Source organism: Phasianus colchicus, chromosome 27 (assembly GCF_987193195.1).
Source record: "Phasianus colchicus chromosome 27, bPhaCol1.hap1.1, whole genome shotgun sequence".
NCBI lineage: Eukaryota > Metazoa > Chordata > Aves > Galliformes > Phasianidae > Phasianus > Phasianus colchicus.
Genome location: NC_143462.1, coordinates 2,090,030 through 2,101,303, shown reverse-complemented (window position 1 = coordinate 2,101,303; position 11,274 = coordinate 2,090,030). Strand labels below are relative to the sequence as shown.

General features: G+C 63.7%; 2 protein-coding genes across 3 annotated transcripts; one reads left to right on the top strand and one right to left on the bottom strand.

Moving 5' to 3' along the window:
- Positions 1 to 77: 77 nt before the first annotated feature.
- Positions 78 to 8,279, bottom strand: USP39 (ubiquitin specific peptidase 39). Of its 2 annotated transcripts, XM_090125469.1 has the most exons (12): positions 7,730 to 8,249; positions 5,698 to 5,767; positions 5,470 to 5,564; positions 5,238 to 5,374; positions 4,988 to 5,140; positions 4,677 to 4,902; positions 4,484 to 4,561; positions 3,140 to 3,207; positions 1,675 to 2,006; positions 1,452 to 1,587; positions 291 to 377; positions 78 to 162 (listed from the first exon to the last, which is right to left on the bottom strand). In XM_090125469.1, exons 1-12 carry the CDS (start codon positions 8,121 to 8,123, stop codon positions 115 to 117), a joined length of 1,824 nt encoding a protein of 607 aa, XP_089981595.1. In that variant the 5' UTR covers positions 8,124 to 8,249; the 3' UTR covers positions 78 to 114. The 2 variants fall into 2 exon arrangements, with proteins under 2 accessions (XP_089981595.1, XP_089981596.1); XM_090125470.1 differs by lacking the exon at positions 1,452 to 1,587 and having other exon boundaries at positions 7,730 to 8,279.
- A 2-nt stretch (positions 8,280 to 8,281) lies between these two features.
- On the top strand, positions 8,282 to 11,192 carry C27H2orf68 (chromosome 27 C2orf68 homolog). The gene is made up of 4 exons (XM_090125489.1): positions 8,282 to 8,498; positions 8,865 to 8,980; positions 10,731 to 10,858; positions 10,953 to 11,192. The coding sequence occupies exons 1-4, from the start codon at positions 8,404 to 8,406 to the stop codon at positions 11,073 to 11,075; spliced, it is 462 nt and encodes a 153-aa protein (XP_089981615.1). The 5' UTR covers positions 8,282 to 8,403; the 3' UTR covers positions 11,076 to 11,192.
- The last annotated feature ends 82 nt before the right edge of the window (positions 11,193 to 11,274 follow it).

Genomic DNA, 11,274 nt, shown 5'->3' with positions numbered 1-11,274 from the left:
TTGGGGGTAAGGGGAGCGAATTGAGACCCAAAAAAAAGAGTAGAAAAGGTTTAAAGAACAGGCAGAAGGAAAAAAAAAAAAAAAAGACAGACGTTTAATGGGTGCTGGGGGAGCTCAGGCGCCTTGCTGGTTCGTCTCATCCTCCTCCCGGCGCTTCCAGATCTGGGGCAGAACACAGAGGTGGGGGGGTGTGAGTGCTGGGGGAGGGATGGAGGCGTCTGGGGGACGTTTTGGGGACAACTGTCCCTTGGTTTTCCCCGTCCCCCCCCCCACCCTGCAGCCCCTCTCACCTGGATGTAGGCTTCGGAAAGGGTGATCATCTGCGGCAGGATGTCGGTCACCTGCAGGTCCTGCAGCTCGTACCACTTCCCAGTGCCCTGCCAGGGGACACGGGGTGGGGGGGGGAAACGGTGATGCTGGGGGCTTCTCTCCCCTTTCACAGAATCACAGAATCGTAGGGGTTGGAAGGGACCTCCAGAGATCATCGAGTCCAACCCCCTGCCAAAGCAGGATCCCTACACCAGGTCGCACAGGTAGGCATCCAGGCGGGTCTTGAATATCTCCAGAGAAGGAGACTCCACCACCTCCCTGGGCAGCCTGTTCCAGTGCTCCGTCACCTCACCTAAAGAAGTTCTTGCATGCATTTGTGCAGAACTTCCTATGCTGCAGCTTCTGGCCGTTTCCCCTTGTCCTGTCTCCGCACACTGCTGAAAACAGTCTGGCCTCGCCACTCTGCCCCCCACCCCTTAGATATTGATAGACCTGGATCAGGTCTCCTCTCAGTCTTCTCTTCTCAAGGCTGAACAGGCCCAGCTCACTCAGCCTTTCCTCATAGGGGAGATGCTCCAGGCCCTTCACCATCTTTGTGGCCCTCTTATGGACTCTTTCCAAGAGATCCCTGTCTTTTTTGTACTGAGGAACCCAGAACTGGACACAGTACTCCAGATGAGGCCTTACCAGGGCAGAGTAGAGGGGGAGGATCACCTCCCTCGACCTGCTGGCCACGCTCTTTTTAATGCACCCCAGAATGTCATTGGCCTTTTTGGCCACAAGTGCACACTGCTGGCTCATGGCCGACCTGTTGTCCACCAGGACACCCAGGTCCCTCTCTGCAGAGCTCCTCTCCAGCAGCTCATCCCCCAACCTGTACCGGTGCATGCAATTATTCCTCCCTAGGTGCAAGACTCTACACTTGCTTTTGTTAAACCTCATCTGGTTTCTTACTGCCCAGCTCTCCAGCCTGCCCAGGTCTCGCTGAATGGCAGCACAGCCTTCGGGCGTGTCAGCCAATCCTCCCAGCTCCGTATCATCAGCAAACTTGCTGAGGGTGGCCACTATTCCCTCATCAAGGTCACTGATGAAGATGCTGAACAGGACCGGACCCAGCACCGACCCCTGGGGAACACCGCTGGTTACAGGTCTTCCCCCCCAAAGCTGAAGGCAGCACTCACGTGGTGCAGGACGTGGATGCGATAGGAGCCCTCGGAGGGTTTCCCATCGTGCACAATGTTGGCGATCAGATCGTAGGTGGTGTGGGTGTGCACAGCCTGCACCTCCTCCGACAGGTACTCCCGCAGGTCCACGTTACTGCAGGGCAGCACCCTCAGCACCCAAAGCACAACAACACCCCCCCCACCCTAAAAAAAAAAAAAAAAAAGCCCCCGGAGCACCCACGTGATGGGGAAGTTGACGATGGTGGGGTTCTTCTCCACGAAGAAGTTGTTCTTGGTGAAGCGTTTGATGCAGAAGATGAGGTAGGGCGGCAGCCGGGTGAGCTGGAAGCGCTTCAGGAAGTTTTCCTTGTAGGTTTTGTATTCCTTTTCAGTGGCCCCGTTGAATTTGGCCAGGATGCTGAAAAGAGGCACCTGGGGGATGATGAGCTGCTCCTTCTCGTCCTTGTAGAGCGGAGCAGTGGGCAGATCCAGAGTCAGGTACATGAAGGTGGACTCCACCATGGTCTCCTGGTACTCGGCGTTCTGCAGCAGCTGCGCTTTCTCCTCGGCTGGCTGCGGGATGGGGGCAGGGTGGGCAGTGCTGGGGGGCAGCCCCACAACATGGGGGGGGGGATATGGGGGTACCCAGAGGGTCTGAGGGGGGGTTATGGGGGTATTCGTGAGGTCTGGGGCATTATGGGGGCACTTAGCAGGTGTGTGGGGGTATGGGGATACCCACCAGGTCTGAGGGGGGGTTATGGGGGTATTCACAAGGTATGGGGGCACTTACCACGTCTGGGGAGGTAAGGGGGTATTCATGAAGTCTTGGGGGGGGGTTTATGGGGGTATCCATAAGGTCTAGGGGCATTATGGGGGCATTCATGAGGTCTAGGGGGGGGTATGGGGGTACCCACCAGGTCTGAGGGGGGGTTATGGGGGTATTCACAAGGTCTGGGGGGGGTATGGGGGTATTCATGAAGTCTGGGGGCTTCATGGGGTATCCATGAGGTCTGGGGGCATTATGGGGGCACTCACCAGGTCTGAGGGGGGGGTTATGGGGGTATTCACGTGGTGTGGGGTCATTATGGGGGCACTCACACTCACCAGGTGTGTGTGGGGGGGGGGCATGGGGATACCCACCAGCTCTGAGGGGGGAGGAGGGGGTTATGGGGGTATTCACGAGGTCTGGGGCATTATGGGGGCACTTACCACGTCTGGGGAGGTAAGGGGGTATTCATGAAGTCTGGGGGGGGGGGGGTTATGGGGTATCCATGAGGTCTGGGGGCATTATGGGGGTACTCATGAGGTCTTGGGGGGGGGTATGGGGGTACCCACCAGGTCTGAGGGGGGGGTTATGGGGGTATTCACGTGGTGTGGGGTCATTATGGGGGCACTCACACTCACCAGGTGTGTGGGGGGGTATGGGGATACCCACCAGGTCTGGGGGGCTATGAGGGTATTCACAAGGTCTGGGGGCATTATGGGGGCACTTACCAGGTCTGGGGGGGCTATGGGGGTAGTTGTGAGGTCGGGTGGCATTATGGGGGCACTCATCAGGTCTGGGGGGGATACGGGGCTACTCACCAGGTCTAGGGGGGGGTAATGGGAGTATTCATGAGGTGTGGGGGCATTATGGGGGTACCCACCAGGTCTGGGGGGGGTGTGGGGGTACCCACCAGGTCTGGGGGGGGTGTGGGGGTACCCACCAGGTCTGGGTGCGGCAGCTTCTTGGTGAAGATGCGCATGGAGCCCTGGAAGACGTCGGTGACGATGGCTGTGGGCACAGCGAGCCGTGTTGGTGGGAGGGGACACGGGGGAGGCTGGGTGATGTGGGGCATGGGGGGGCAGAGGGGTGATGTGGGGCACAGGGGTGACCAAAAAGGCACAGGGATGGCAGACAGGTGGCACAGGGGTGGCGTGGGGGTGATAGAGGGGTGAGGTGGAGGTGCCAAAGGGTGGCAGAGGGGGGACAGAGGGGCACGGGGTGACGTGGAGCACGGGGGTGACAAGGGGTGACTTGGGGCACGGGGGTGGCAGAAGGGTGGTAGAGAGGCATGGTGATGGCAGAGGGGTGACATGGGGCATGGGGGTGGCAGAGGGGTGACATGGGGGTGACAAAGGTGGCACAGAGGTGACAGCAGGGGTGACAAGGGATGACATGAGGTACAGGAGTGGCAGAAGGGTGACAATAGGGCACAGGGGTGGCAGAGGGGTGACAGAGGGGGTGACAAGGGAGTGACAAGGTGTTACGAGGTATAAGGGGTGACAGATAGGTGATGAGGGGCATGGGAGTGACAGAGGGAGTGACGTGAGGTGACATGGGCCATGGGGGTGACTGAGGGGGACAGGGATGGTGAGGGGGTGACATGGGAGTGACAAGGGGCAGGGAGTGACATGGGGGTGGCAGAGGGGTAAAGGGGTGACGTGGGGTGACAGAGGGGATGACCAAAGGGGCACAGGAGTGACATGGGGCACAGGGGGTGACAAGGAGGGTGACAGAAGGGCATGAGAAGTGGCAGAGAGCTACAGGGAGTGACATGGGGGGGTGGCAGGGGGGCATGAGGGGGCAACCAAAGGGGCACAGGGGTGGGAAAGAGGTGACAAAAGGGACACTGGGTGACAAGGAGGGTAACAGAGAGGCATAATAAGTGGCAGAGGAGTACAGGGAGTGACATAAGGGGTGACAGAGGGGTACAGGGGTGACATGGGGAGTGACAAAGGCATAGGGGGTGGCTGAAGGGGCACAGGGAGTGACACGAGGGGTGACAGGGAGGCACAGGGGTGACAAAAGGAACACGGAGTGACAAAAGGGGGTGACAGAGAGCAAAGGAGGTGACAAAGGAGGGATGAGGGGTGACCAAAGGGGCACAAGGGGCAACGTGGGGGGTGGCAGAGGGGCATGGCGTGTGACAAAAAGGCACGAGGGGTGACCAAGGGGACACAGGGGGTGGGAAAGGGCTGGCAGAGAGGCTCAGGGGGTGACATAAGGAGCACGGGGACAGCATTGGGGTGACAAAGGGGAGCCCGCAGCCCCCACACCCCCCACTCACTTTTCTTCTTCTTCTTGGTGCCACCCAGGGCTGAGTGCAGCGCGTTGAGGAACCACGAGAGGAAATCCACCCCATCCCCTGCAAACAGGAGGAAGAGGAAGAGGAAGAGGAGGAAGAGGAGGAGGAAGAAAAAGATGACAACTGTGGGTGCAGTGCTGGTGGCAGCAGCCGGCCGCATCCCCCGGGGCCTCACCTTGCTTGGTGATCTGGAAGTTCTTTTTGCTGCACAGCACCACGGCCTGCAGCATCTCGTGGGGCGAGACGTGAGCCTTGAAGTTGCGGGGGTTCCACAGCTTCCTCATCAGCTCCCCAAAACGCTGCACCAGGAGGAACATGATGTCCCCGGGAGGCCGTTTGATGCTCTTGTAGTTGTCCTCCTCCAAGAAGTAATTCCGCAGCGGGGGGACGTTGGACAGAGCCTGGGGGCGGCACGCAGTGTGGGCACGACACCCAAAAGCGATTCTCTGCCCCTTCTGCACCCCCCTTTCCCCCCCAAACCCAAACCTGCAGCACGGCGTTGGCGTAGTCGTTGGCTTTGATGTTGTTGAGCCCCACGATGCCAGGCAGGTACGTGGTGCCATCGTAGGCACGGGACAGCTTGGCCTGCTTGTCCAGGTTGCTGATCTGCTGCGCGGTGAAGGTGGGCTTCAGCACGTACTGCACAACGGAGGGGACGAGGCGGCGTGATGACGAGCAGGGGGACACAAAGCCAATCCCCCCCCCTTCGCCCCCACCCCCAGGTGCTGCAGCGCACCGTGATGTCCTCCAGCGAGGAGTCGATGATCTCGTAGTTGTCAGGCAGGCAGTAGAACTTGAGGGTGTGGAGGTTGAGGAAGACGTGGTGGCTGAACTGCACGCTGTGGATGTAGGCGTGCGACTTCAGCCCCCGGCCTGCGGGCGAGAGGAGGTGTCAGGGCTCAACCCCCCCCCCCAAAAAAAAAGCAAAGGGTGGGGAGGGGCTGAGCACCCCAGCCCACAGCTCTCACCCTGGAAGTATTTCCCACACACCAGGCAGGCGTAGACGTTGATGTGGGACAGCGAGATGGAGCAGAGCTTCTCAAAGTCAAAATCCAGCACGCTCCTGCAAGGCAGGCAGAGCTGGGGGGCGGCCATGGACCTCCCCCCCCCCGGTGGTGCTCATCTCCACCCTCTGCCCCCTCCCCACCCCTGGGTGCCCCCTCCCCACCCCTGGGTGCCCCCTTCCCACTTCTCACTTGTTGATGGTGTCCAGGTAGGGGCAGTGACGGCTGCGTTGGTCCTCGGGGTCAAAGCGGCCATAGCGCACTGTGTGTCAGAGGGGGGGGTTGGGGGGGCACAGCTTGTTGGTGAATGGGGCAACAGGGGGGAGGGCTCAGATCTGAGCTCCAAACCGGCCCCAGTCCCACCCCACAGAATCCCACAGCCCCCCCCACCCCACAGCTCCCCCCATAGCCCCAGATCTGACCTCAGATTCCCTCGTCCCCCACCCCACACCCCTATAACTGACCCCCCCAGACCCAGCCCTGGTTCCCCTGTGCCCCCCCAGAGCCCCCCCTGCTGCACGCCTGGTCCCACACACCCCACACCAGCCCTGGCTCTGCCCCACAGGCCTCTACGTGACCCCAGCCCCCAGCCCCAGCTCTGCTCCCCCCAACCTGACACCAAACCCCCCAGAACCGATCCTGGTTCCCCCCTACGCCCACTGCAAACTCCAGTGCCCCCAGTCCCACCCTACAGACCACAACCCGACCCCAACTTCCCCCCAAGCATCCCTACAGACACCCCCAGAACCCTCCTGGATCCACCCCGCAGCCTCAAACCCGACCCCAACCACCCCTGCTTCCCTGTACCCCATAACTGATCCCACACCACCATAACTAACCCCATACCCCCGAATCAGAGCCCACAACCCCATACCTGAGCCCATGCCCCCATACTGCCATAACAGACCCCACACCCCCATACAGCTACGACTAACCCCACACCCCCATAACGGACCCCACACCCCCATACCACCACAACTGACCCCATACCCCCATAACAGGCCCCACAACCCCATACAGAGCTACGACTGACCCCACAATCCCATAACTGACCCCACAACCCCATGCCTGACCCCATGCCCTCATACTGCCATAACAGGCCCCACAACTCCATACAGCTACAACTGACCCCACACCCCCATCACTGGCCCCATATGGCCATGACTGACCCCACATCCCCATAACTGACCCCATAACGCTATGACAGACCCCACACCCCATGACTGACCCCATATGGCCATGACTGACCCCATACGGCCATGACTGACCCCACACCCCCACAACTGAACCCATATGGCCATGATCGACCCCACACCCCACAACTGAACCCATACGACTATGACTGACCCCACACCCCATGACTGACCCCATATGGCCATGACTGACCCCACACCCCACAACTGACCCCATATGGCCATAACTGACCCCACACCTCACCCCACACGGCCATGACTGACCCCACACCCCCATAACTGAGCCCGTATGGCCATGATCGACCCCACACCCGACCCCATACGGCCATGATCAGCCCCACACCCCACAACTGACCCCATATGGCCATGATCAACCCCACACCCCCACACCTGACCCCATACGGCTATGACTGACCCCACACCCCATGACTGACCCCATATGGCCATGACTGACCCCACACCCAACCCTATATGGCCATGACTGATCCCACACCCCGCAACTCACCCCATACGGTCATGATCGACCCCACACACCACAACTGAACCCATATGGCCATGACTGACCCCACACCCTCACACCCAACCCCATACGGCCATGACTGACCCCACACCCGACCCCATATGGCCATAACTGACCCCACACCCCACAACTGACCCCATATGGCCATAACTGACCCCACACCTCACCCCATACGGCCATGACTGACCCCACACCCCCACAACTGAGCCCGTATGGCCATGATCGACCCCACACCCGACCCCATACGGCCATGATCAGCCCCACACCCCACAACTGACCCCATATGGCCATGATCAACCCCACACCCCCACACCTGACCCCATACGGCTATGACTGACCCCACACCCCATGACTGACCCCATATGGCCATGACTGACCCCACACCCAACCCTACATGGCCATAACTGACTCCACACCCCACAGCTGACCCCATACGGCCAGGACTGACCCCACACCCCCCCGACTGACCCCACACCCGACCCCATAACCTCCCCCCCCCCGCTCTCCCTACCCGTAGGTTCGGGTTCGGGCTCAGAATCGCCGTCCTCCTCCCGCTCCCGCTTGACGCGCGCAGCTCCGCCGCTTCCGGTTCCGGTCCAATTCCCGCCTCCCGCCTCCCTCCGGCCGCGCGCAGTCCCGCCGAGCAGGCCCAGCCCCAGGCCCAGGCCCAGGCCCAGGCCCGGCCCGGGTTCCGCCGCCGCCTCCCGCTTTTCCCGGCCGCGCTCCGCTTCCCTCCGGCCGCGGGCCCTGTCCGCATCGCTGTCCCGGCGGCTCCGGGAGGATCCCCGCGCCGAGGCCGACCCGGAGCCCCGCGCGGCCGCCCGCTCCCGGTCCCGCTCCCGCTCCCTCTTCCCGCGGCTCGACATCGCTGCGCACCGCGCATGCGCCGATGCAGCAACGCGCATGCGTCACTCCTCTTCGCGCGTGCGCACAGCGCCACAGCGCCTCCACGCATGCGCAATGCGCCGCGCTCGCTCTGCGCCTGCGCACTGCGCCCTTCGGCCTCCAGAGCTCTGCGGGTTCCGCGCCTGCGCAGTGCGCTGTGTCCGCTTTGCGCCTGCGCACTGCTCGCTGCGGGCTCTGCGCCTGCGCAGAGCGGCGTGCCGAACTCCGGCGGAACTTTTAAAGGGGCCGCGTCCCGGTACCGGCGGGGTTCGGTTGCCGCCTCCCGCCCCGTCCCGGCGGATGGAGACGAGTTCGGGGCGGCGCTGCCGGCCGGGCGGGCGGCTCGACATGAGCCACGGCTTCGTGCGGCATATCCGCCGGAACCAGCTGGCCAGGTACCGGCAGCGCCTCCGGTAACGCCGACCCCGGGACCCCGTTTCCCCCCAACCCCCCCTGCAGTGCGCGCGTGTCCCCCTTTTCGCTGTCCTACAGCCGCCCTCCGCCCTCATAACCCTCCTCGTACCCCAGAGCCTCCCCCGGTATTCCCGTACCCCCCCGGTACTCCCGTAATTCTCTCCCGGTGCCCCCCGGTGCTCTCTGTTCCTTTTCCCGAGCTCTCACTCCCCGCTCCGTTTCCCCACGATACACCCCCTATGCTCAATGCTCCCCCCTCCCGTCCCTCCCGGTGCTCGGTTTCCCCCCCTCCCGGTGTCCCGGTGTCCCGGTGTCCCGGTGTCCCGGTGCTGAGCCCCGCTGCCCAGGGACGCCTACGAGCGCGCCGTCAGACAGGCACGGGGCAGAGCTCGGGGGCGGCACACCGCAGCGCCCCCCCGGCCCCGCCGCCCCGATCAGCCCGTGTACAGAGCGAGGAGATCCGGTGAGGGGGGGGGGAAGGGTTGGGGGGGTCCGCAGGGTGGGCTTGGGGTGGGGGGGTACCTAAAGGTGGGTTTGGGGGCACCCAATGTGGGGTGTGGGGGGGGGGGGGAGTTGGGGGCACCCAACGTGGGGAGGGGGTCCACAGGGTGGGTTTCTGGGGGAGGCATTGGAGGGGGGGGTCTTGGCATGGGGCAAGGGGTGGGGAGCACCCAAAGGTGGATATGGGGGCACCCAATATGGGGGGGGGTCTTCAGGGTGGGCTTGGGGTGTAGGGGGGGCACCCAAGGGTGGGTTTACGGGCACCCAATGTGGGGGGAGGGGCGTGGGGGGGGTTGGGGGCACCCAAGGTTGGGTTTAGGGGCACCCAATGTGGGGGAGGGTCCCCAGGGTGGGTTTCTGGGGGAGGCATTGGAGGAGGGGTCTTGGTATGGGGCAAGGGGTGGGGAGCACCCAAAGGTGGATATGGGGACACCCATATGGGGGGAAGGGCGTGGGGGGGGTCTTCAGGGTGGGCTTGGGGTGTAGGGGGGGCACCCAAGGGTGGGTTTAGGGGCACCCAGTGTGGGGCTGGGGTGTGTGGGGGGGGGGGGTTGGGGGCACCAAAGGGTGGGTTTAGGGGCACCCAATGTGGGGGGGGGGCTGTGGGGGGGGGTTGGGGGCACCCAAGGGTGGGTTTAGGGGCACCCAACGTGGGGTGTGTGTGGGGGGGGGGGGGTTGGGGGCACCCAGTGTGGGGGAGGGGGTCCCCAGGGTGGGTTTCTGGGGGAGGCATTGGAGGGGGGGGTCTTGGCATGGGGCAAGGAGTGGGGAGCACCCAAAGGTGGATATGGGGGCACCCAATATGGGGGGGGGTCTTCAGGGTGGGCTTGGGGTGTAGGGGGGGCACCCACGGGTGGGTTTGGGGGCACCCAATGTGGGGGAAGGGGCGTGTGGGGGTTGGGGGCACACAAGGGTGGGTTTAGGGACACCCAATGTGGGGGGGGGTTGGGGGCTCCCAAGGGTGGGCTTAGGGGCACTCAATGTGGGGCTGGGATGTGTGGGGGTTGGGGGCACCCAAGGGTGGGTTTAGGGGCACCCAGTGTGGGGGGGGTCCCCAGGGTGGGTTTCTGGGGGAGGCATTGGAGGGAGGGTCTTGGCATGGGGCAAGGAGTGGGGAGCACCCAAAGTTGGATATGGGGACACCCAATATGGGGGGGGTCTTCAGGGTGGGCTTGGGGTGTAGGGGGGGCACCCAAGGGTGGGTTTAGGGGCACCCAATGTGGGGGGAGGGGTGTGTGGGGGTTGGGGGCACCCAAGGGTGGGTTTAGGAGCACCCAATGTGGGGGGAGGGGCATGGGGGGGGTTGGGGGCACCCAAGGGTGGGTTTAGGGGCACCCAGTGTGGATGGGGGGGGCATGGGAGAGTCCCCAAGATGGACTTGTGGGGGGGGGGGAGGGGTCTTGGGATGGGAAGTAAGCAAAGGTGGGCGTGGGGGCACCCATTGTGGGGGAAGGGACATGGGGGGTGTGGGGACACCCAGTACGGGGGAAGGGGCATGGGGGATGGCGGGGGGGGGTCCCAAGGGTGGGCTTGAGGTGTGGGGGGGCACCCAGTGTGGGTTGAGAAGTACGTGGGGGGGGTCCCAAGGGTGGGTTTGTAGGGGAAGCATTGGGAGGGCGACGGGGGGACACCCAGGGGTGGTGGTGCTGGTGGCGGTAGGGGGGGAGGGGGTCTTTGGGGTGACATCGTGCTGGTGGGGGGGGGGGGGGCAGGGGTCCCTCCAGGTGACAGCAGCCCGGGGTCCCCCCCACCCCCTCCCCACCCCCCCCGCGGTGCCCGGCTCTTCTGCCTGGATTACGAAGGGGACGACGGCAACGTCACCAGCGTCATCGTGCACCAGGTGGGGGCACCCAGGGGTTGGGGGGAGGTGGGGGTGCTGTGATTTGGGGACCCCCCCCCCCCCCAATGTCTGCTCACTGCCGGTGGCCCCGCAGGGTGACAGCGCGGAGGAGGTGACCCGCAGGGTTTGCGCCCTCAGCCCCCTGGAGCCGGCGCTGCGCAGCGCCCTGTGCCAGCGCGTGCGGGATGAGATCTGCAAGCGGCAGGGAGCGCGGTGACACGGGGACGGCGTGGGGACGGCGTGGGGACGGCGCCGTGGGGGACGCGGCCACCCCACCCCATAGGGACGCGGGGACGCGGAGGTGGGGGTGGCATTAAAGGCGCCGTTGGTGACAGAGGCTGCGCGGTGTCGTCGGGCGATGGGACGGCACCCACCTTGTCGCCTCCCTGAGGGCCATCGCTGCCACCACGTCCCTA